The sequence below is a fragment of the Falco peregrinus genome, chromosome 1 (assembly GCF_023634155.1).
Source record: "Falco peregrinus isolate bFalPer1 chromosome 1, bFalPer1.pri, whole genome shotgun sequence".
NCBI lineage: Eukaryota > Metazoa > Chordata > Aves > Falconiformes > Falconidae > Falco > Falco peregrinus.
Window position 1 is genome coordinate 110,998,273 of NC_073721.1, and position 24,409 is coordinate 111,022,681.

The window sequence follows — 24,409 nt, forward strand, 5'->3', positions numbered from 1 at the left end:
TATGGGGGGATTTAGCATCCTGCCTAAAATGCTATTTATTCTGTTCTTGTCCATCATTATTGATGCCATTAAAGAAGAAACTAAATATCATGATTAACTTAACTTTTACAAACTATAAAATGAGTTTTCGGTTGAAATACTGATGAGAAAGAGTTCTATCTTACCAATGCTGTAAGCATTTTGGAAATTTCTCTGAAACAATCTCAACTGCTTTCAGTGTAAATACGAAAGAAAGATAGTGTTAATTGCTCATCTTTGCTGTTAGCTAGTCAATTCTAAAGTAAGTATATTGAATCATATATAATACTAGCAGGCTTCCTTCTTCCTATTTCTAGTACTGCTACATGTGCCAAACCACATGTCAGTCCCATCACCACTCTGGCCACAATCACCACCAAAATGGAAGTGATTGTCTTTCAGTGGAAATAAAATACTAGATCAAGAGTTATTTTCAGATTCCAGTTATCTTCTAACATGCTTAGCTCAGTTGAAATTCGTTTCATCGATATCTCACTCCCATGAGCCATCCTTATTGCCTTTTGAAGGAGTTGCAGCTGACATTAAAGAGGTTCTGTGGGAGCTTTCTGTGACTCTGTGTTAGCTGCCCGTAGCAGAGAGAAAGCATGGCCTTGTACTTACAGAGATGTTTGTCACCAGAAACGGACATCTAGCATCAGTAAAAGAATCTGAGCCCATACAGACTGGAGATTCAAGAGAGACGGAGAATATTTAGGCGATAAAGCAGATTAAGGGACTGTATTATAAAACACAGATAAACATCTGCGCATTTGCATCTGGTCTTCTACCAGTTCTGGGTTTTTTCTGGAGGTTATGGAGGTAAGTCTGTCTATAGATCCTTCCATCTGCATTCTCATCACCTCTTTCAAAACTGACACGATTGGTCTCAGCTGCTGTGAATTAGCTTGTTACTATTAAAGTCTGTTTATTTTTGGAAATGGAGAGACTGCCTAGGTATGAGTCTTCTGTTCTTTACAAGTGGCGTACAGGAACTGAAATCTGGCTAAAACTGTTAGAGAACTGGTCTGGTGTAAGAAATACCTGCTAGAGCACCAGGGCTGTGTATTGCTGTTTCTCCATCCCATATAACAAGCTATGCTACTCTACATTATTTACTTAGTGGCATAACTTGAGGATTGGGAGGTGTTCTAATTAAGGTAAGGCTGTCTTTCATTATGAAGGAGCCAAGACAGTTTTCCTGATGCATCTGTGCATCCCAGGGCCGTGCAAATTTCTGGATCAGGCCCTCATGTGCACTGTAAACGTTCTAATGTTAAATACCATGTGGTATGTCTGTGGCAGATACCCGCCTACAGTAATTCCCAGTTGTAACTAATACCTCTTCCTATTTAATATGGTCCATAGTCAAGGAAAATCCCTCCATATGTTTTGAATGCTCTTGTGTCTTCACTGGAGTTCTCAAGAGTATGTTTTTGTTCTACATTTGTGTTGTGTGTAAGCTGGTCAATATACAGGCAATAAACTTTGGAATAACTGAACTGTTAGCATATGCAAGGTTTATCTAGCACAAATACTTAGTAGGGTCAGTATCCTTGAGTATATTGTAACAACAGCTCACTGATCTTTTAGAGAGCTACAAAATTCAAAATATTTACTTCATCAGTAATCTCCTCCTCAGAGTCTATCTGAATAGGTCATTTGCTTGGCAACACCTCTTGTCCAGTAATTATTAATTCCAGAAGAATAGCAGTAATGCAACTTGAGAGCTGCTGTGTTTTTCCTCTGACTTTCCTCTCTCTGTTTGCCTTTAAAGACGCAGTCATTGCACTAGATACAATTCGGCTGTTCCCTTGCAATGACAGGGTAGTGCCGGTTCGTGTCTGTGCTCCTGTTTCACTGCAGAGTATTTTGGAATTCAGGAGAAAGCCAAATAAAAGAGAGTATTGAGGGAGGACCAATATTTAATTGCTTTTATTAGTCTGGGTATTGAATAACAGTGCAAACCACTCTTGTGTTCTTGTTAAGAGAAGCAGTAGATATTTTTTTTCCTCCCAAGTCCTTGACTACTCGCTATGGATTGGGCATCACATTGAGTAGGCTGCTTAAAGGACTTAACCAGCTTATTTTTCACCAGAAGATCAGGCAGTAATTCAGAAAGGGGGAGGGGTGAGCTGCTGAAAGCTTGTTATGTATATATAGTTTGAAAGTGTTTGAGCCAGTACAGAATGGTTTCAATGGAAAATGGATAATAGTTAACATCAGCTTTTGTACAGCTGCTTTTTGGCTAGAGGAGAGGTAATTTATATTTAAAGTCTGAGTTTGATTCATTATTTTTCACAACAGTGTTTTGCTAAAGTTTCCCCTTCTTTTCCCTTCAGATTCTTTACACTTAGTAAAGCTACTGCTTCTGTTTCAGCACAGTTTCTTCCTCTGTCAGGTCTGTACCAGGTGAAGCCTAAATCACAGACTGTGCTTGCCCTCTGTTTTTTGATAATATTTGTGAATAGCTTACATATTTGGCTGCAGTCTTGCTGCCAAACTGGAAAGGATTGCTGCATTACTGTGTTGCATTGACTCCAGCTTGAGGTAGGAGTGGGGAGAGCAGTTTTAGGAAATTTTAAGGGAGCTGTAGTAATGCAAGTCCCCCTTCTTCTGCTACATTAACAAGCATTAATTGATACAGACATTTAGAAATGAGTTGCACTTTAAAGATTCATTCCTTCTCCCCCTAATTGCTTTGGGAAGAATGAATGTGACTAGGCTGGACACGGTTTATTAACTTAGCTTTCTTGAGGGTTTGGAAACATTTTTGTAATGTCCCAAGTCTCCACTAAAATTTTGTGTTTTTTTGTGTCTAGTAGCCTGGCCGCATGGACACAAAGCAATAGGCTGATTTGCCTCACACATTCATTGTGAGGTGATTATAAATTGTGGCTTTAACACCTTAAAATTGCATTTCACAAAAGTGAGAAGCTTTATTATTTCAGAATCCTCAGAATGGTTCTGATACTTTCACACATAGGTAACATATGGAAATTAAAAAGTGAAGCTTTAAGCAAACGTGCTCTGTATTGCTCCCTTACAGTGGTAACAATTATGTTACCATTCAAGAGAAGGATTTTCTACTTTTGAAGGATGTACCTAACTACCAGGTGATCATCCTGATATTTTCATTATTACACATTCATGGTTTGATCTCCAGCGTCCTATTAAGGCATTTACACTGAGATGGAGATGGCTTAAGGCATGAATCTCATGTTGATAGAAACTAAGGTGTTTCAGAGAATGTAAGATGCTTTGAAGTAGTTGCAGCATAGTTCATGGTTTAAGAGTAATTTTCTTATAAACTGATAAAATTATGAACAGCAACCTTTAAATCAACAGCCTGAAACCCAGATATATGTGTTTGATGTTATCTAAGCATTTGATGCAGCAGTTAACTGTATGGGTTGGTTTTGGCATAATGGTGATAGTATTTCCGGAAGGATTTTTAATCGTTAATGCTTACATTGCTCCTCCTCTGTTAGACTCACAGCAGCACACTGATCAAGCAGAAGATGCTTTCTAAATACAGTTTTGGTTAAAGAAAACTATGTATTTTAATTACGCTTTCTGGTATCTAGAGCTAGAGGTAGGATTTGCAAGACTGAAATGTGACAATTTACTGCCTTCCAGAGACAAAAACTGACCTGTCAGAAATATGTTTACAATTAAGGGCTAATACTCCTTGGTGCAATTCTCTGGGATGGAGTCCAGCCAGGTGCAAGAAAATCTTCCTTCTTTCTCATTTTGAACTCTGAATGTATGTGTATCTAGGGCTGCACTTGAATATTTACATTTCTTTGGGGAGAAGTCAAAGTGTGAGGTTTATTCATGCAGAAACTGCTGTGAACTGTTTGTGTTAACGATTATAATTTCCTTGATGGTAAACAACACCATCTCAAAGTACTGTATGACAGCGAAAATGTTTTGGGCATAAGCTACTGCTATATCTATTAATAACTACAGAAGAAGAAAGAAGTCAGTCAATAAACATAGGGAGGCTTGTGCACTCTGAGAGATCCTAGGTTAGGAAATTAAACCCTTTAAAAGAGCACAGGGACTTCATTCATTTTGTCCCAGTGCCAGTCTCCAGTGGTGGAGATTCTGCAGTCTCCATAAGTAAATGGTACTTAATTATTCCTTCAGTGGAAATTTTTCTGTGTAATATAATATAAATCTTCCATGCTACAACTTTGGCCCATAACCTCCTGTTCAACTCACAGTGCACATAGGAACACTTTCATTCCCACCTATACTTTATCTCTGCTTAGAGACTGCTATCCCCTCTGCACTGAAACAGCACCATGATTTGAATCTTTCCTCTTTGGTGATGTTTCTAGAGCGCTGATCACTCTCTCTCTCCTCTGGAGAGTCTTCACAAGGACCTGTGTCCAGAAGTGGGTGCTGTGCTCTGGCTGAATGTGAAGAGTTACTGATGTGATTTGCAGACTACCTTCTATTTCTTACCTACTTGTTCAAAACTTGCTTATTTTTTGTTAAGCTCAACCCTTTGATATCTGACATTTAATGAGATCCACTGTCACGGCTCCAAACTCCTTGTGTAATTACTCCTTCCCCATTAGTTACTCAGCCTGTGTTTGTGCAGGTGGTCGTTCTGTCATAAATGTAGGATATTGCACCAATCCCTATTACATTTCATCCTGCCTTTTCAGACCCTTCCCCAACCTGTCAACATCTTTTTTGAACTCTAATCCTTCCCTCCAATATTCATGCTGCCTTTCCCAGCTTGGTGTTACCTGTGAATATTACCTCTCTATCCCATCATCAACTTCATGCATGAAAACATAAGCTGTAACTGTACTTAGGAAAGATCTTGCAGATTCTCACTCAGTAGATACAAAACCTATCCAGTGAACTACCAAGTATAGTTTTTGAACCCATTTTGCACTTCCCTTACAGCAATTTCTTCTAAATGGTGTTTTCTTAGCTCACAGAAGTGTCAAACACCTTAGAAAAGCCAAGTTAAATTGCAGCCACTGCTTCTCCCGCACGCAGAAGGAAAGAAGAAGTTGGTAGAAGGAAATTAAATGGGTTTGACAAGATTTTTATCTTGACAAATCCATACTGGTTGCTACTGCTGCCCTGGTTATTTTATGGGTGTTTATTAACAGTGGGTTTGAATTCTTGCAGAATTTTTCCAGGAAGTGAGGCTGAGTTGACTTGTTCAGCATTTCTCAGCTCCTCCTTGTTCTGCACTTCGCAGCTTGGAAACCGTTTCTCCTTTTCTAGTTTTCTGTCATCTGACACACCCTCCATAATTCTCAAAGGTAACAGCTGCTCTGTGATTGCTTCAGTAATTTCTGCAAGCGCCCGGGGGTGAGTATTAAGCGTGACCGCTCTAGGCACCCCAGGTTTATCTGCAGGCAGCATGTCCCGTTGCGTGACCACTTGAAGGTCTGATGGCAAAACCTACATTGTCAGCTCTTTCCATATGCCTCCAAAAAGCAAACTCTCAGGGAGATTACGGGGGATGAGAGGAGAAAGTTGCCACATTGTTTAGAGTATCTCATTTGATTTATTGCATGTGATGATAATCTAGCAACATTCGTAGGCAGAAGGGCACATCGGACTGGAAAGCAGGCTGGCATGCAGCTTCCCTGCAGCGGTGCCTGCAGCCCTCCTCAGGAGAAAGCCTTCTGGCCCTGCTCTGGGCACGCTGGTGCTGGGCTGGGAGGCATGGGATTTAGGGTAGTGCCACAAATGAGGGCGAGAGAGGCAGATTCTAGTTTTGTGGGGCAAAACTCTCCATGTGGAAATAGTCTCTTATCAGACACTCCAATTTTTTCCTTAGCTGAGAGAGATATGGAAGGTGAGGAGAGAACTTTTGTATTTTGAAGTCTGATTTGCTAGAGTGTGGAAGCTAGTAGTGCTAAAGTCAGAGCTAGTGGAGACCACCTCCCAGCATCAGGGAGCAGTAACTGGCTCGCCAGTGCCTTCCAGCTAGATTTTCCCAGATCCAAGTTCACTCAGTTGGTACCTTTCACTTGTCTGCAGGGGTCTTAACGTCTAGCAGTCAAAGCATGAAAACTTTGAAAACTTAAACAAACTAAAAAAAGAAATATTGGAAGCAAATTTGCTAAGAAATCTTGAGTCTCAGCAATGAACATTATCACCTTTTATATAAGAATAGTCTTAAAAATAGATGTACTGTGAAACCAAATCTCCAAACACTGAATGTTTAGGACTTCATCTGCTAGCAGAAGTAAAGCAGCTTGCAAGTTAACTGACTAAGCCCCAGGTCACTGGCATCCTAGTGAAAACACTGTTCTAACATTCATTTTTTTAATTAATGAGAACATAGGAAATAAATATCTTCGATGAGTATGTAACTAAAAGCACAGAATGTTTTAACTAATCCTTAAGAATTTGTTTGCCTAGTAAAGCACTGTGGCAGGAGGCCATAGAAATACACTTAGGACATTTTAGACCCAATAATAGCTATATTAATATTTAAATAAGTACAAGTCTCTTCTAGTATTTCAGGAACGCTCATCAGCCCATAATAGCGTTTTTACTTAATCCTTAAGTGTATAAGGGTCAGTCAGGAGATAGACATTTATTTCCTAAGGGACAGTGACAGTCAGTGTGGGGCTGACTTTTAGCTGCTGTTTGTTTCTGATTTTTTCTGCAGCGGCTCCTCAGGTAGTAATTACTCGGTGTTGTTCCAGAGCAAAGAATCCTCAGTTACAAACCCTTCAAAAACAGGAGTTAGTCTCCTCTCTTGCTTTGCCCATTGATACATACATGTGCTAAGGATCCTGTGTATAAAAAGTATAAAAGCAGATGCTTGCTTTCCGTTGCAAAGTCTTCACACGTAGCACAAGCTGTAGTAGCTTCTCTCCTTAGTTGTGAAGAAGACTCTCGTGTGCTTGTGTCGGGTGTGAGCGCTTCCTTAGCAGCCTGGGTTGCGTATGTTTAATCATTTATGGAGCTGCTTATTCTTGTGTACAGGAGCAGGAAAATAGCTCAGCTGAATAGAAGTAAAAATTAGTTCATTGTACGTGTTTATATTTGCATTAATTTGCATCCAGGTGATTGGTATAATAGCAATGTATTTAGTGACAAGAAAAGTAAATTGTTCAGGATTGTGTGGTATCTATGGCTCCCCAAAAATTTAACTGGGTATCAAATAACATCAATGCTTGTTTTGTAGACTCTGAAACTGAGACTGTCAGGTGATTTACTGGGTCTCCCCTGCCCCTGTCCCCAATTTTAAACCTCTTTCTGTGTTTTTCCCTTTATCAGCACACACAGATGCATGCCGTTAAAGAATCTGCATGCCATCCTTTCTCTGTAAGGACTGTCTCCTCTTGACTAGGTGCTGGAGCATTTCACAAAAGCTTATTTTAAATACAGTGTGCTTCTGAAGAAAATAACATTGTTCAATAAAGCAAACTTTTAATAATTATGATTTTAAAAAGGTGGCTTGCAGATTGTGTAAATCTACTGTAACTTCATTTAGTTTATACAACCACAAGTACTGGATTTTAAGTCTGCATTCATCAAAGCTGCCACGTTCATGTCAGCACTGAAAACCTGTAAATGATGGATTTATCTGTCAGAGACATATGAAATGGTTTGCAGTATGTTAACCAGTCCAGGAACTGGACTTGCAGAAAAAGATGTGTTTCAGAGTCACTGCCTCCTCTGGAGAAAACAGGGGTAAAGAAGTGGGGAACGATAAGGTTTATTATGGGTTGATCCAAAATTATTTGTCTGGGAATTTTTGGCAAATTCAGTCTGTTTAAAGAAACTAAAAAACCTGTGGATTTGTCCGTCTCTGAAATTTCATTAAAAGCATTACTTTGGGGATTTTAGTGTTCAAATTCTAATAGGAGAGAAGCTTCGAAGACATTTACTCCCTTAAGAGATGACTGAAAACTTTTGTCTGGAATGTTGCTGGGGGCTTCACAAGCCCGAACTTGAATCTCCTTTTTTCCCCATATACCTTTGGCATTTATTATTCTGAAGTGTGACATCAAGTCCTTCTTCGGTAGAATTGATTTGAATAGAAATGGCCGAGAACTCTGTGGAAATCCTGAAGGCAGGATTTGGAGGTGTGTTTACTAATTTTGCCAAAGTCTTCATTTTATACAACAATTTAAAGTTATTTGACTTAGCAATTTTTGGGGGGCTACTAGTGTGCTGATGGAGATAGAATCACATTTCAAAGTATAGATCTGGGTGCAAGCTGACATTTCAGAGGCCAGTAAGATTCTACTATAGTCAAATAGAAATACTCCATTCTTTCAAATTTTAAAGACAGACATCAGCCCTTTCTGGGACAGAGCACTTTAAAGTGTTTTCCAGGTGAGAAATGGCACTGCATGTAGCAGGTTTTCTTCTCTGATTAGTGCCAGAATTTAAAAAAATAACCAACAAAAAAACCTTGCTGAAAAATGAGATGTTTTAGTCATATTTTTTTTCCCTGTAGTTTGGGCTTTAATAATATGTTCCTTAAATATTTTAATTTTATTTTTAGTAAATTCTGTATAATGTCCCTGCAAGAGGAGGCATCTTCGATGAAATCCTAATAGTCTGTATCGTTTACAAACAGTTTCTAGGGAATGTAAAACCATAGAGTTACTAATGATTGATTTAATCAGATTTACATGAATTAGCTAGTTACGCCTGCAAAAGAGTAAAATGGTGAGGAGAAAAAATCCCTACCCATTTAGAAACACTTGTGCTTGACATTTCAGACAATTCTTCACCCATCAGCTTATGAGGGTTTTACTGATACAGTTTTAGCTTTTGCTGGATACAAAGGGAAGCAAGAAGTTTTGAGATTAAGCAGCTGCTGTTTGGTTTTCTTCTGCTCATCTAGAAACATTTTCATAATTTTGATTTTGTATAAGTGGGAGCAGTTATTCAGAGCTTCAGCAGAAGCGCGGTCCATGTGAAACTGCCATCTCCTGGCTGTTGTGGGGGCCAGAGAATGCAATCTCTGTGGCTGCTCTGCCCTGTATGCAAAGTGCAAGTGATGGCTTGTAAATACAGATAAATGCCATTTTAAAAAACATTTTTTTTCTTTTTTTTTTCACGGACAGAGAACTTTAATCTATGTTTATATAGGGCAGTGGAGACATCCAGTGGCCGGTGTCTTCAGTGACTGACAGATGGTAGCTTGTGGATTCTGACCGTCTGACAAATAAATGAAAGGCTGATATGAAAACAGGCAATTTTAGGAGTTGGGGGTTTTTTCTGCCTTTAAGTTCAGAAAAGAGTTCCAAATGCAACAGAGTGAAAACTAAGGTCTGTAGAAGAAACTACATTACCCGGTCATGTCATGTAAAGGGGTACTGGCCTTGAGCCACTGTTAAACACAGAACTTGTGGCAGTTCTAGTGAAGCCAGCAGTACTTACACTTCAGGTACTCGTGTAAACCACCTGACGGAGTGCTTGGCTGAACCGAGGCCAACAGCACGTTGACATCTACAGGTTAGATTTGAGTTGTTACAAGTAAACACAGCTTAAAGGTTTTGTAGATAAATATGTACAATTGATTTGAACTTCAGATGAAAAACTCAGTTTTGAGCACCTATTTAAGAAAATTATTAGTAACAAAGAAAGAGCAAAGGCAAGGAATTGAGAGTTGTGTTGTAGCCTTTGACTAGACTTCCACAGGGATCGGAGGATACAGAAATACCCTTAACCGGGAAAGACTGGCCACCTTGCAATGTGCAGTGACTTGAAGCAGGTGCAGTTGTTCATAGGTGCTTTATTTAATTATGGCTCAATAATTATATTTCTAGTGCCTGTAAAAGGTGTAACTTGAGCAGAAAAGTATGTATTCTGATAACGATCCTCTGCCATTCACAGTGTAAATGCCTAATGTTTCTGTCATAGAGCAGTTCTGCTACTGTTACTGTGCAAAATGCCTCGTTGTACGAGTTATCACTATTTCTACATACTGTAAAAAAGAAACCACAAAACTTTTGAAAGTTGTTAAGGCAGCTCTTTGGATTTCTCACTCTTGTACAAGTAATTCAAAATGGCAGACATGACAGCTCACTAAGGACATTGCAGAAACTTTTATTAAACATTACAACTTCCCAAATACCTACATTCTTCTTCTACAGCGGGACCCAGGTAGAACATTAATACTGTGCTGAGACAAATTTTCAGTCAGTCAGAACAGAAAGAAATTTCATAAAAGCACATCAAGTTTATACCTTTTTCAGTTTTCCAGTTGTCCAGCTGGTCAAGAGAGACTTGAATGTGTGTGGTTTTATGAATGACTTGTTTCTAGTTGGTTTCCTCTCATTTCATTGGGGATTAATAATTAACTTCCCAGCTATTTTTAATGGATGACAGTAAATCTATAAAGTATCATTAATAAATAATGAAACAGAGGGGTTTGGGAGGGACGGAAAAAACGGGAAAATTGGAGTAAATGAGAATGTCTGCAAGTTTCTTATGCCATAAACACTAAATAGGAGGACAATGTTATGGAACATTGGGGCCTTTCAGAAGTATTTCTGTTCATTGAATCTACTCATCAGTAGTTCCCCATGACTATTTAACGTAGGACTTACTGGATCTGGGAGTAGAACAGTTTGTGGTATATTCAGGTGAAGATGAGGAGTTTGAATGATATCTTCCATTGTGGCTTTGTATTTGTTAAAATGTACTAGCAATTTCATTATAAAAGCTTGAAATTATTTTAATTTTCTTAATATCCAAACCCCAGTGCCAAAGATGTTAAATTATCTATTAAATTGATTATTAAATTGTTAATATATACATTAAATATCTACTAAGTTGAGGAGACAAGGTGTAGTAATAAACATCTTTATTACATGAGAAAATGAAAAGTGGAAGTAAAAAAGTAGTGGAAATGTTCCCCCATCACTGGAATGAAGAATGGAAAATGATTTTTGGAAGAAAAAAAATAATCTGAGCCAGAGAAGTTTATAAGAAGTTAACAAAACTGAAAGGGACAAAGTAAAAAATAAACACAACCCTTTCTGGTTATTGTCAAGAGATGTTCCCAAGCCTAATAAGGACAAAGTCTCAAAAGAGACTCAAATAAAACAGATCACGCCACATTAGTATTTCTGTTGGAAAGACCAAATGTAGTTACATGGTAATTATTTCCTGGAAAATGTTTGCATATTGTTATTTAGAAATCTGGCAACAGGTAACTGCTGCAAAAAGCACTGTTCCTTCTGGCCAGTTCAAAAACTTGTAACAGTGGAAAACCAACCTGATACTGGATCAGTTCTCTTGTTATGGACCTGATCGTTGCTGTATTGCAAAGTTTGAACTTTGCACAAGTCTGTGGGGCCGGATGGGATCCACCCAAGGTTACTGAGGGAGCTGGCGGAGGAACTCGCCAAACCACTCTCCATCGTTTATCAGGAGTCCCAGCTGACTGTGAAGGTCCCAGCAAACAGGAGGTCAGCCAGTGTGACACCCATCTACAAGAAGGGCAGGAAGGAGGATCTGGGGAACTAGAGGCTTGTCAGCCTGACTGCGGTCTGGGCAGGCCGGGCCTATGGGCCGAGGCCAGTTGTGTGAGGTTCCGCCACTGCCGGGCCCTGCCCGTGGGGCACAGCAACTCCAGGCAGCTGCGGGCTGGGGCAGGGGGCTGGGAAGCTGGAAAGGTCCTGGGGGGCTGACGGCTGAACATGAGCCCCCAGTGTGCCCAGGGGGCCAAGGCAGCCACCGGCATCCTGGCTTGTACCTGAAATAGTGTGGCCAGCAGGGCCGGGGCAGGGATTGTCCCCCTGAACTCGGCACTGGTGATGCCACACCTTGAATACTGAGTTCAGTTTGGGCCCCTCGCTCCAAAGGGACACTGAGGGGCTGGCGCATGTCCAGAGCCAGGCAGGGGGCTGGGGCAGGGGCTGGGGCACAGCTCTGAAGGGGGGGCGGCTGGGGGGGTTTAGCCTCGGGAGGAGACTGAAGGGGGGACATTATTGCTCCCTACAGCTGCCTGAAGGGGGGTTGTAAGCAGGTGGGGGTCGGTCTCTTCTCCCAGGTAACAAGTGACAGGACAAGAGGAAACATCCTCAAGTTGCACCAGGGGAGTTTAGGTTGGATATTAGGAAAAATTTCTTCCCTGAAGGGGTGGTGAGACACTGGCACAGGCTGCCCAGGGAGGTGGTGGGATCACCATCCCTGGAGGTGTTTAAAGAACATGTATCTGTGGTGCTCAGCTCAGGGATGTGGTTTAGTGGTGGGCTGGGCAGTGCTGGGTTATCAGTTGGACCTGATGATCTCAAAGTTCTTTTCCAACCTAAATAATTCTAGGATTCTGTGAACTAATGTTCCAGTAATGATTACTAAGCCCACATAGTCTATTATCCAAAACAGTAAAACCTTAAAGTAGTTCAAAGCTTTCAAGAAAGCTTTCTAGGGAATGGGACGTTTTTTGTTTCCTATGTGTTTTCCTTCTTTGAATAGGAAGCTGGATAAACAATGTTGCCTGCAATTAGTACTACAGCAACACTTGTCATCCATGCTGAGCTCCACAGGTGGTCACTGGTGGATGCTTTTCAGTATGGAACTGTCACATTTAAGGTCTGTGTCTGGCATGGTGTATCACTCTCAAGTCTGCAATGCAGCAGGACTAGATAGCTCTTAGTAGTGTATTGGACCTGCCTTTGTTTTCCTGTATGTACATGTGCCTTGAAGCACTTACTATATGAAAATAAAACCTTTGAACAGACACTTTGGTTTCACAAAACTATAATTTTTGCCTTAGTGAATATATTACTTATTAAATTACATCTCCTGAATGGAAGAGACCACTGCTTTGTTTAGATGACATCAGCCTGTAGACTTACTATAGCTTTACTCACAAGTACAGTGGATACGGAAGGGTGAGACTTGGCCAGACTGCTTACTGTACCATTCCTCCTTCTCTGCCCTGTGGGCTTCTGTGGGAGAACCAAGAATGTCAGTAATCTGCAAGTCTATCGCTGAAATCCCACAGCATTAATAACCTTTAACTAAAGTAGATGTTACATGGATAGACATGAGCACATCTCTTAAAAGTTTTTTGAGTGTCTGCTATGCCCCATTACACTTCCTGTAAAGCAGATTCAGAGCTTTTATCGTGAGTAAATACTGAATTACAGCCCACAACAAGCTAGGTCCTGAAAATAACCGAGCTATGCGGAGACAACTTGTTCCTGGAACAATTGGTTCTGACAGATCACGGATGAGTATATCTTGGCTCGTTATGGAGAAGCACTGAAGTTGACTTTACAAGGCAGTGTGCACACAGAATGAAGCCTAATTTAAATTCGCTTAATCTCGTAATGTAGTATTAGCATGAATGTGATATTTGCTTGCCAAGAGTGTGCATGCCACTTCTCTATGGGCACCCTCGAGGCATGTTTCTCAAATTGCAGAGCTTGTTATTAACTATTTTTAGATGTTTAGGCAAACTTACAAAAACTGACAAATGGTAGAAGCATTCTGCAGTGTTCTGTAGAGAGCTAGAACTGCTACACAGATAACTGGGGAGTCTGGATCTCACACTAAATGAAGATTTGGCCTGAGGAACCATCAAGGAGAGTCTGTCCATGCCTGTCCCTACCTCATGTCATGGGGAATGTGAAATTTCTTTGTTGTACCATTTATTCTGGTTGCACCTACTGCTAGCATCATCTGTGGCAGATTTAATGTGCTTGCAGTAAGACACAGTACATGCTCCAAGCAGCCTGCAATCTCAGGAGCTGAAACAGAAAGGAGGAACTTGCTACATTCTGTAAGGGCGGTCAGTGTATGGTTGTGTGCGATGTAATTAATTTATTGATCGGTTGCATTTTTATTTGATTTTCACGTTATTTCCTGTTATTTTCTTAGTTCTGTGGCTATTTTCAATTTCCCTTTGATCAGCTGAATACATTATTTAGCAAACATATTGCAGTTGGAATGGTCTTTCTTGTAACATTTTTTCCTGTGAATATCATTAGGCTGAAGTTGCGTGCGCTGGCAAGCTGCCTGTGGAGCGTGTGCTGTGTCTCTCCGAGCTCACTGCCGAGCAGCCCTGCCGTGGGCTGGGCCCGCTGACCCGCTGCCTCGCCCTGTGCTGGGGGTCGGCGGAGATGGCAGCATGCGTTGGAAGAGGAGGCTGAAGGAAGGAATAGCCGCCATGGAGTCCAAAAGCACCTCCTGCACGTGCTCTGCTGTGGAGCCACTGGCTTCGGGGAGGAGAATTCCTCCTGGGCCTTGCGCAGAGGGGAGGCAAGCGCAGGAGGAGGAGGAGGGCCTGAGGGGAGGGCGGGAGATGGGGGCTCCACAGGGGCAGGAGGTGTTAGGATGGTGGAGGATGGAGCACGTGCAGCGGACACAGCACCCCCAGCTGCCTTGGCCTCTCCCTCCTCCTAAGGGCTGTGTCAGCCTTGGCAGCACCGAGGGAAGGTGAGTTTGATTTGGGGGATCTTTGCTGCAAGCCATGCTCTTTGTGAGGGCCCGCTGCGTGCCTCTGAGCGTGGCGTGAGGAGCCATGAGCTTGGTGTGGCTGGACAACTCCTTTCAGTAAAGTTTTAACATTTGGAAATACTCTTTCTCAACGAAATGCAACCAGATCTATCCAAAAGCTTCTGTGAGCAGGAAAGTTTCCAAAATGGCAACTTTCTGCCTTTTTAAATGTGGACAGGTTTTAGGTTTGGGCTGGGGGTTTTCTGAGGGCATTAATTTTTTATGCTTTCATTTAACGAAATCAAGTGGGGGCCAGGATGCGTGTGGGCTGAGAGTAAGACCAGGGTGCCACTGGCGGTGTCCCGGCAGCTGGCCAGGCCCACAGTCCACACTGGACCTTCTGGAAAGCAGGTGGCAGCAGGGAGCTGGCGGGGGGTGGGGGGGAGGGTTGCTCCCCGAAAGCAGCCAGAGCCCTGGCGAGCCTGAGAGAAAAACAAGGGAGTTCAGCTGCAAGTTGTATTTGTTTGTTGTCCCCTTTGTTTTAACGCCTGGCGGAGGAGTTTTCTCCCTCAGGAACTGCTGTATTTCGCCGGTGCTTAGGCGCCTATTCTGCGGTTCCCGCCTTCCCCTGAGGGGGCGATGCTGCGGGCCGCCTGCTGCACTGGGCCCCTCAGGCGGGGCCCCCTCACAGGGTGGCAGCATGTGTGACCTCGTACAAATGTGCGTTTTCCTAATAGTGGGATTAAAAGGAGTTTTGGATTGTTCTTCTGAGCCTGTGAACCCTGGGGGAGGACGTTTTTTCCCATGCATGCTTGTGCTTCCCAGCAATGGCTCTGCCCTGCCTCTCAGGCAGGTCAGCGCAGAGGCCTTAGCCTGAAATGCTGCTGAAGGCCTAGTTTGAACTCCAGCCGCTGGCTATAGGGTGGTGACATCTAAATCCCTCTTTTTTTTTCCCTTTAAAAAACGTGTGGGTGGGTTGCACAGTTGAATTTTTCCTCTTAAACCTATGTACTGCACTTAAATCTGCATTTAAACAGGCTGTTTAGGGGAAGTGAAATGTCTTGATGAATTTAATTGTGGTGTAAGTTTCCTCAATTAAATCACTCTTAGGAGAATAAAAGCAACTAAAAGTTATTGTATGGGTTGCCCCTACTCCTGCACTCTTGTATTTGTTTTGACTATGGCTTACTGTGTGAACTTGATAAATAGCACTTCAGAAAAATCACGTTTCATCTTTTTGCACCATTACATATATCTGTCAGTACATGTCCAATGCAAAATACATTCTGTCTGTGAATTTTAGTGCATCAATGAATAGGACAAATAAACCAGAAAGCAGGATGGTTTTTGTACTTAATCGTGTCACTGCTGGTATTGAGAGACTTCAGGTTTTTGTCTGTCAGGAAGGGTAATAATTTCTAAATCAGTGCCCATCTGGAGGGGTTTTGTGTCTTGGTAAAATGTGAAAGGAGTAATTTATGGTAGGAAGTTTTCACTGCAATATCTGCTCTGTGATGCAGAACAGGTGCATTTTGTAATTAAACGTGAGGTCTCAGTACACTTGCAGTTGAAGTGGGAGGTGGCAGAACTGTGCTGTGGTCCCATTCTTGCCTGCCTGGGTCTTGCTCCTCGTAAGAAAAGGTGGAAGGTAAATTTCAACAGAGGATTTGAGAAACGAAGTCTTGCAGTTTAGACAAGCCCAGGGTATCCCTGAGGTACTTACGGCTAGTTTGGCAAGGATGTTATAAGAAAAGTACTGGGGTTTTTTATTAATATTTATTTTTTTATTTAGATGCTTTTTCAGTCTGCAAAATGAAAACCAAACATTACATGTTACCAGGATTATTTACTAAAGGCACCTCCTTCAGTTAAATCAATAATGAATACATCTGGCAGAACCTGTGTGGTAGCATTAAATTTCACCCAAGTTCACTATTAAGATAGGGTAAAGTGAGAATTTCCACAAAGACTTGGTTGTGCTAAGGTGGGCATGAGAATGAAAAGCAAATACATTAGTAGCACATATAAAACAGTACCTGTATAGTGGACTATCTTAGAAAATTTGTCACACTTACAAAGAGTGCATGAGTGGAAATGTGTCTTGCTGCCAGCAAGTTGGGAAGGTCTTCACCTAGAAGACTTACTCTGTTCCCTGAGGTCAGATAGATTCTTTTGTAAAGTCTGGGATCAGATGGCATAGTACTAAATATGTTGCCTGAGTGGAATCAATCGCTTCACAGCTCATTGTTTAATTGACATTTTAGGTCCATTTGCCAAGCCAATAGTGTAGCTTGACCTGAAGCTTAAACTATAAAAACCCAAGAGTTGTGGCAAAATACTGGGTAAGGGAGGGTGTCAGGATGCATGTGAGGTTAATAGGCAATGGAGTACTTTTTACTGGTGTGGTATCTTGTTTTACAGGGGAATTCTGAAATGTGTTTATTCTGCTGTAATTTTTGCATAGTAAATACACAGTGCTTACATAAAATCCCGATGGGAAATGCTCCTCATTCAGTAGGGGAAATTCTGTTAGCAGAGTTTGCTCTCCTTAGGTGAAAGTTTTTTTCAGTTCTTTGACATCTGGGAACATTGTCTTTAGGTAGTGTAAATTGGTATATGACTAAGCAAGGCAATGCCTTTAGGGTTGCTTATCGCAAGAATCTGCAGATTGAAGGCCAAAGGGTCATAGGGTGAGATGCTCATACAACTTTTATTGTTAAGGATTTATCTATCAATTTATTTATTTACTTACTTACTGGTAAAATATTTCTTTTTCTATAAGCGGGAACAGTTCCTAATAAGAAAGAAGCAAAGACAAAAGTTATGAAATAGGAGTCATATTTTACAGAGCAAGTAAGCTCAGTCTGCTTGTGGTTGTTGCAATGCAGTAGTCTTACCTATTAAATCGTAAATGAAGAGATAGGTCCAGGAAAAAATGCCATGCTTCTGCAGTTAAATTCTTCATTTTTCTGAGTAGACAAAACTTTTCTTGGGATCTAGAAAGCTGAGAAGCCCAACAATAAGTATTTTAAAGGATCAAAACCAAGTGAGAGTTATTAGGAAGAAGAAGGAATGTGAGGCTTCGAGATACTTTGAACTAAATGGGATCAACATAGGAGATAGGATATTTCAGAAACCCAAATGTCTCGACTTGATTTTAGGCAATGGGAAGAGGTGCTGATCGATACCTAGTGTTGCAGGTTGTAAAAACAGGAGACTTTCAGACACAGAAAAAGACAAGTTGGTTTCCATTGTGATGAATCACTGAAGCTGGATTTTATTTATTTGAGAATTCTGAAAATAGTTATGTGTGAAGTGACTAAGCTGCTAAGAAGAATGGTCCGTTTATCATTAAAACTAACTGTTATACTTGGAGATTGAACTGCAGGAAATACCTCAGTGTGTTGTTTTTTTTTTTTTAAATAACTAAGTGAAGTTCTTGGAATGATAAGCTAGTGAATCTATCTTTAAAAAGTAGCCAGTGGAAAAATTACCTAGTTAAGCATGGCATGCATAGCGTCTGCAAAAAGGGAACTAGGTAAACAGATCTTTGACCTCACGTAAAATTAGTAGATTTTTGAGGATTTCATGAAGCTATTGTCAGATGCAATAGATGATGTATATGAGTCGCAATTAAATAGCTGTGTGAGGGGAAATCTGAGATGGAAATTTCAGAATTGGTCTGCACTAATCCGGTGTCTGCACAGGGGGTAACTTGAGTTGAAAGCTTGTTACTTTTTCAGAAAACCAATGTTAAGTATATATTTGAAATAATTGCATGTCTTTAGTTTCACGATTTGTTATGTCTTAACTGAAGATTCAAAAGTACACTTAAGTAGAATGGGAATACCATGTTTTAGCAGCTAAAAAAGGTATATAGCATCTCCTTTGGCAGATTAAATAGTGGGATTCAGTTATGTTACAGGGTATGAGGGGAAGCTTGGTGAAGTCAGGGGAGTTTTAGTTTTTGATTATGGCAGCAAGGAAAGTATTGTCAAAAGAAAAAGGAATTCTGTTGGTACCTCACTGCCAGCATGTAACAGTGCTGCTCTTAGTTGGAAAGAAAATGACGGTATTGTTATTTCAGTTGGCAAATAGGGGTAATGAACTGTGTGCAACTTCAACGTGACAGATGATTTGAAATAGAGAGACTACACAAATGTGTTAACAAACTTGATAGCATAGGATATGTAGGGTGTTAGGCTGTATCTGTTTTAACAGATTTTCACAAGAGAAGATAACTCTTGTCTTCTGTGTTCCTTTCACCTAGAGTTCAGTGGGCTGATTTCCTTCTGGTTCTTGTGTTCCGACAGAGATCACAAGGTTTTGAATAATGATGCATTTTATCTATTTTTAAAAAATCAAAGCGTTGTTTTTTCTTAATTTTCTCTTGAACTAAGGAATAGTCACTGAAGTGCAACTTGTAAAAATGAAGAGGAAAAAACAGAATTTTTTAAAATTTGCAACTAGCTTGTTTTATGTGTTTCTTAGTGCTAAATGTTAGTGTGATTATTTGATGTGAACTCTCAAACCTCTGGTGCTATTTTAATGGGCTTTTCCTTTTAAATACTGCTGCTGTGTTCTTTACAATGAGGACTTCTGTCTCTTTTCACAGTGAAGGGAAGTCAGAAGTGTGAGCTGAATTGCCGTGCTATAGGCTACCGCTTCTATGTGAGACAAGCTGAAAAGGTGATAGATGGGACACCCTGTGACCAAAATGGAACTTCAATCTGTGTGGCAGGGCAGTGCAAGGTAAGGCTACTGTCTCTAGCAAGGCTGCCTCTAGACTGTCTATGTCATATGTAATTTCTATGCCATATGTAATTTCTGTATGAGGTTGGTATCACTCTACCTGTGAATTGATGTCTTGAATGTCTTTCTTCTTTTTTTTTCTTTTCTTTTCTTTTTTTTTTTTTGGTGAGGGGGGAGTAGATGTGAAAAACATTAACGTTTATTATTACAGGTTTTATTTCTTAACTAATGTTTCTGTCTGCTGAGAGCAAACTATGGAATGCTGAAAGTCTGGATTCAGAAGGTATTCTGACCACACTAAAGAGGATTTCCAGTGAGCTTTTTCCACATGCTTAGCTTTCTACAGAAGAGGTTCTCTGAAAGAATCAGAAGAAAAAGACTGGAAGCTTAAATAAGAGAGAAATAGAACATCTTTCTTTGATTAAACTTCAGAGTGGGTATATTTTTTCCAGTCTGCAACATAATGGTTTATTCCATTATGTGTTTATTTTGATTGCTTTTTAGCTGGTGTGTTAGTGTAACTTTTCTGATTGGTCCATGTTTGCCATTTTTAAGAACCAGGTCTTACTGGCTGTCCATTTACTCAGCAGTGATCTTCTCTTGGAAAATACTTAAGTGAATGGTCATTTTTCAAGGGTTCAGAAGGAGCTGCTGTATTGACTTTTTGGAGTCTGCTTTGTAGATTCCCTTTGTAATGAATAAATACGCTGCTTTAAGCAAGATGGTAGCAACTTTAAACAGAATGTTATGGCGTTTAGAAAAAAAAGTAGTTTTTAATATTTCAAGTAAGGTTAGTGAAAGAAATAAATTCCTAACAAGGGGCATTTGATACTTGGCTGATGTTTCCCATGTATCAGTTGGTAAAACAAGCAGAAGTGGGTCAGATGTGGCTCATGAACTCAAATAGTGAAAGGTCAAGTTCAGTTTAAGTAGTTGGTTTGCCAGAGGAAATCACTTATGAATACAACCTTTTCCTCAGCATGTTCAGATTCCTCTTACTTGTGCACATCTGGACAATGCCATGTATGTTTCTGTTCTGTATTTCTTAGCACAAGCAGAGCCACAGCTTTGAATTTCCTTTGTAGATGATAGATCTGTGTGAAGTTGGTTATTCTTTAAAGCTTTCCTTGATCTTAGACCAATTCAGAAAGGGCCAGAAATTTGTTTTTATTACAGTTCTGATCCATGACTCAGAAAACTGAAAACCAGATTTAGTATACCAGCTGTAGTATTTTCCCAGTACTGTGCAATTACAGAAGTGTATACTGATACATTTGGATTGGAGGTCTGGGATAGAAAGCAAAGGGAGTGCTCAGCAGCCTAGTAGTAAAGTGTTCTGAATTCGGAAAAGTCACCGATTGTCTGTGTAGAACTTCCCAAAGCTGCATAAAACAAACAACAGGTTGTGAATCCTTACTGTGGATATGTAACTTGGGATTCATAGAGTTGTAGAATAAATCTGATTGTAAGGTACCTGGGAAGATCATGTAGTTCAACACCCTAGCTATATCAGATAGCTATCACGGCCTTTTCTAGGTAGAGTTTTGAACCTGTTCCATTGTTTAAGCAACATAATGGTAGAATCTTTTTCCTCACATTTGATTGAAATTCCCTGTATTGCAGCTTATGCCCTTGGTCTCTCAACCTAGTGCTGCACATCTCTGAGAATCTGACTCTATCTTCTCTGTTACCCTCCCAACAGAAGTAGACAGCAGTAAGACCTTGCCATAGCCTTCTCTTAAAGCTAGGGATTCCTAGGCTGTAGTGGTTTGGAATCCAAGACTTGTATTCTACTTGCATAAACAGCAAAACTATAAAAAATGAATAGTTCTATTTAACAGTGATATTACACTTGTGTACTGTTCTGTATTGTGTACGTTCTTGAGTGAACGTGAATGTAGTTGAATGATGTAATAAGTAGAGAGTTAAATAATTAAGGTTTTGTACTGTCAGATGCTTAAGAGAATATTTTCCTGAAAAGTTGTTATTTACAGTTCACTGAAAATGTTTCTCGAGTAATGAAGCTTATTCAAGTCTTTCTAGTAGGTAGGTCTTCCTTAACTGCACATTATTTTATTTTTTTTTAATGTCAGAGTATTTCAATGTCTAAGGCATTTATGGTCTCTGTCACCCTCTGTTGGACATTTTACTGCATTACCATAACAATAATATCCTGGTGTTAAAAAAACATCATCTGTTTTGTTTCCAGGACTGTTGTTTCTAGTTCTTAGAAAAAAAAAGGTGGAAAATGTTGCTATAATAAAAATAACTTAGATTAAAGAATATGATCGAGACAGGTAAGTAAAAATTAAACATGCATGAAAAAAGGTATTTCTCACTTCTCACTTTTTAACCATTTAAAAAGTTACGTAGGGCAACCACAAGTAATATTAGTTAGAAGTTCTCAATATATAAAATGCAGTCACACCAGTTAACACTAAAAATACATGAAAGAGAAGTTTTGTCTTAAAGTCAAAACCAGAATGTTCAGTACTTTATCTCCTTTTCAAGTTGTTAACCAATGTTAGAATGGGCTTTTGAAACTGAAGTATTGTTTAATCTTATCAGCAAAGAGAATAGTGTAAGAGAAGATTTTAAGAACAGTAGTATGTTCTAAAGTCCTTCTTACAGCATGGTGGTTGTGACCATTACAGTATTATGCAGGACAGAACAACAGTATATTTCTGAGTACTTACTTCTGAACAGCGTCCCGGAGAGTATCTTTTTTCGCTGTTTGCTATTCCTTTGTTCAGTGGGCCCCCAGAGTTGGAAGTAAAAACTTTGTAACATGTGCAGCACAAGAGGTGATATATAAAAGCTTATTTTTCAGATGTAGTCCTTTATCAAAACTTAATATATATGGTCTTATGATGAAATATCCTAATTTGTTGGTTTGGTCTTTTCACTTTCTTATTTGCCTGTGACATTGTGATAACTGGCATATTTAATAATGCAAGTACTACAAAAAAAGCTCGCTCACTGAAGATTGTGTATTTCCTGGTGCAGACTAGACTGAATTCTAATTAAATGAAACCTTTTTAAAGCAATTACATAATTCTAAAATAAAGCAAGGTAAAATAGGAAGAACTGGGTGATATTCCAGCTATGCAGAAGAAAGAAGTATAACAATGATCTTGATAATCAGTTTTATTATTTCTGTGTTTGTCTGTTTTTCTGCACATTTGAGCACTATTCTTCTGATGAATTTTGGAAAGTGAACAACCTTTTTCATTGACAGTCCTTCTATTGAGTTCCACTTCTGTTTTTTCAAATTTTTTATTTAGTGCCACAGCTGGTTATTGCTAATATATATGCTTTGAATATGTTTCAGTATTATTATGTGTTGTTTGTTTTAATACATTTGCTACCCCTCTCCTAACTGTGGATTTTCACAGTACTGTTAAGTTAAAGAATGCCTAAGAATGGGGCTTCTTCAACTTGGGGTTTAGCCAGAAGCGTCTGTTTTCTTGTTTTGAGGTATGTTTTCTGTTTGCTTTAAATCAGTGTATCCTTTTATTTCTTCTGATCCAATGGGATGAGCCTACTCAGTAGTTTTTAAGTTCAGAAGAGAAATGTGAGTGGAATAGTGATGAGGTTTTAATAAATAAAGCAAAGTATGAGGAAAGAATGCTTTTAATAATTTTGGCCTTGACCATAGTTTACTAAATGTAAACATACATAGGGAAGTATGTTCAATGTGGTTTTTTATCCCCATCTAGGACACTTCTGCTAGAAATCTTCTTTCCCAATATTTAGGCACGTGTGAGCATTGATTCATTGTAGTTCTGGCAGCAGAAAAAAGGTTATTTGTGAAGCTGGGAAGCAAATAGGTTTTGCAGAGATGTTAGTTACCACGCGGTGGCGCACTTTGCAAATGTATTAGCATTCCACATAAAACGTCAGTTGGGTGGGAGCTGTAGATACCTTTTAAAGGTACTTGAAGCAACTGCTTCCTCTCTCCTGATTTTTATATTGTATTTTCTCTTGCATTGCCGTTAATTTTCATCTTCCAGTTAACTGAAATATCTGAGCAGTTTTTAAATGCACCCAGTGAGTAACTTCAGTAGCAAAATGACTGGCATTAGAGATTGTGGTTGTCTTGAAAAAAAGATAAATTGCATCAGATGTTGAAATCCTTGCAAACTTTATAGGGATGTAACTTAAGTCAGCTATTGGAAGCATAGCCAAGCATGCTAAATCTCCATCAGAAAAACATGATCAGGCAAGGAACTTCCATTTGGGACTGTGCTGACATGCGCTGGTGCCCAGGTAATAGAACTATAGGTGGCGTTATTGTTTTAAGTTAGGAAACTCTTAATGCCTGTGGGATCAGAGTAACAGATCAGAACGATGAGAACCGTGCACTTTCTGTAAGTTAGAGTTCTTCTCATAACTCATACATGCTGGAATATAAAGTAGTCCTATGCTTGTTCTTGCAAGGGTAAAGAATCTGTTTTCTGTAGGAATCTCAACTTACTTGTGTAATGTTGATTGATGACACTGGAAAAAAAGGCTGTGGGGTGGATTTGGTTTGTGTGTGTGTGCATGCGCACGCGCATGCTTTCTTAAAGTTGGAGTCAGACTTCTTTCTCTGACCTCTTCTGTTTAGTTTGCAAGTTCTTCTGAGCAAGTACTCTGTGCTGTGCTAGCTTCTTGTTCTTAGGCATTACAGTGTTCATTTTTTATCAATAATAATGTAAGGAAGAACCTGATATCTGGATTAATATAGCAGAAGGAAGGGCACATAGATACCCATATCTGTCTTTCAGCTGAATGACAGCAAATCTTTGCAGTTTCTTGTTCATCTTACTTGGCTGCTCAGAGGGAGGTATATTCTTCACTACACAGAACTTTGTAAAGCTTGGTGTCTTGAGATGTGAAGGCTTCAAAAGTAGCTTGAGAAATGGCACCAAATGAAACATTGGTCTGTGCTTCAGTGGCACACTCTGTCCACCAGTACTTTGGTATTAGCCTAACTGGTACAAAGGGGGAGTGAAGGTTGGTGTCAGGCATTGTTTGTATTTGAGGAGGACCAGTGTAATGAACTGTTTCTAGTTACATGATGTTATCCTAAATGTGGGCCTTAAAATAGTGAATTAGTTATGTTGTTTTTACTATGGGAGCTGCTGTGTTAAGAAATTGCATGCTGCAGAGAATTGCCACCAAGGCTTTACCCAGGATAGGATTGCACACAGGATATGCTCTATAGAAGTTGAGAACTAGGTTATGGAGCCTA

General features: G+C 39.9%; 1 protein-coding gene across 1 annotated transcript in view; it reads left to right on the forward strand.

The window, feature by feature from the left end:
- THSD4 (thrombospondin type 1 domain containing 4) overlaps positions 1–24,409 on the forward strand; it is a 319,742-nt gene that overhangs the window by 112,857 nt on the left and 182,476 nt on the right. The window contains exon 7 of the mRNA XM_055790923.1: positions 19,037–19,173. Coding sequence (XP_055646898.1) covers positions 19,037–19,173 — 137 coding nt within the window. The remainder of the gene's footprint in view (positions 1–19,036; positions 19,174–24,409) is intronic.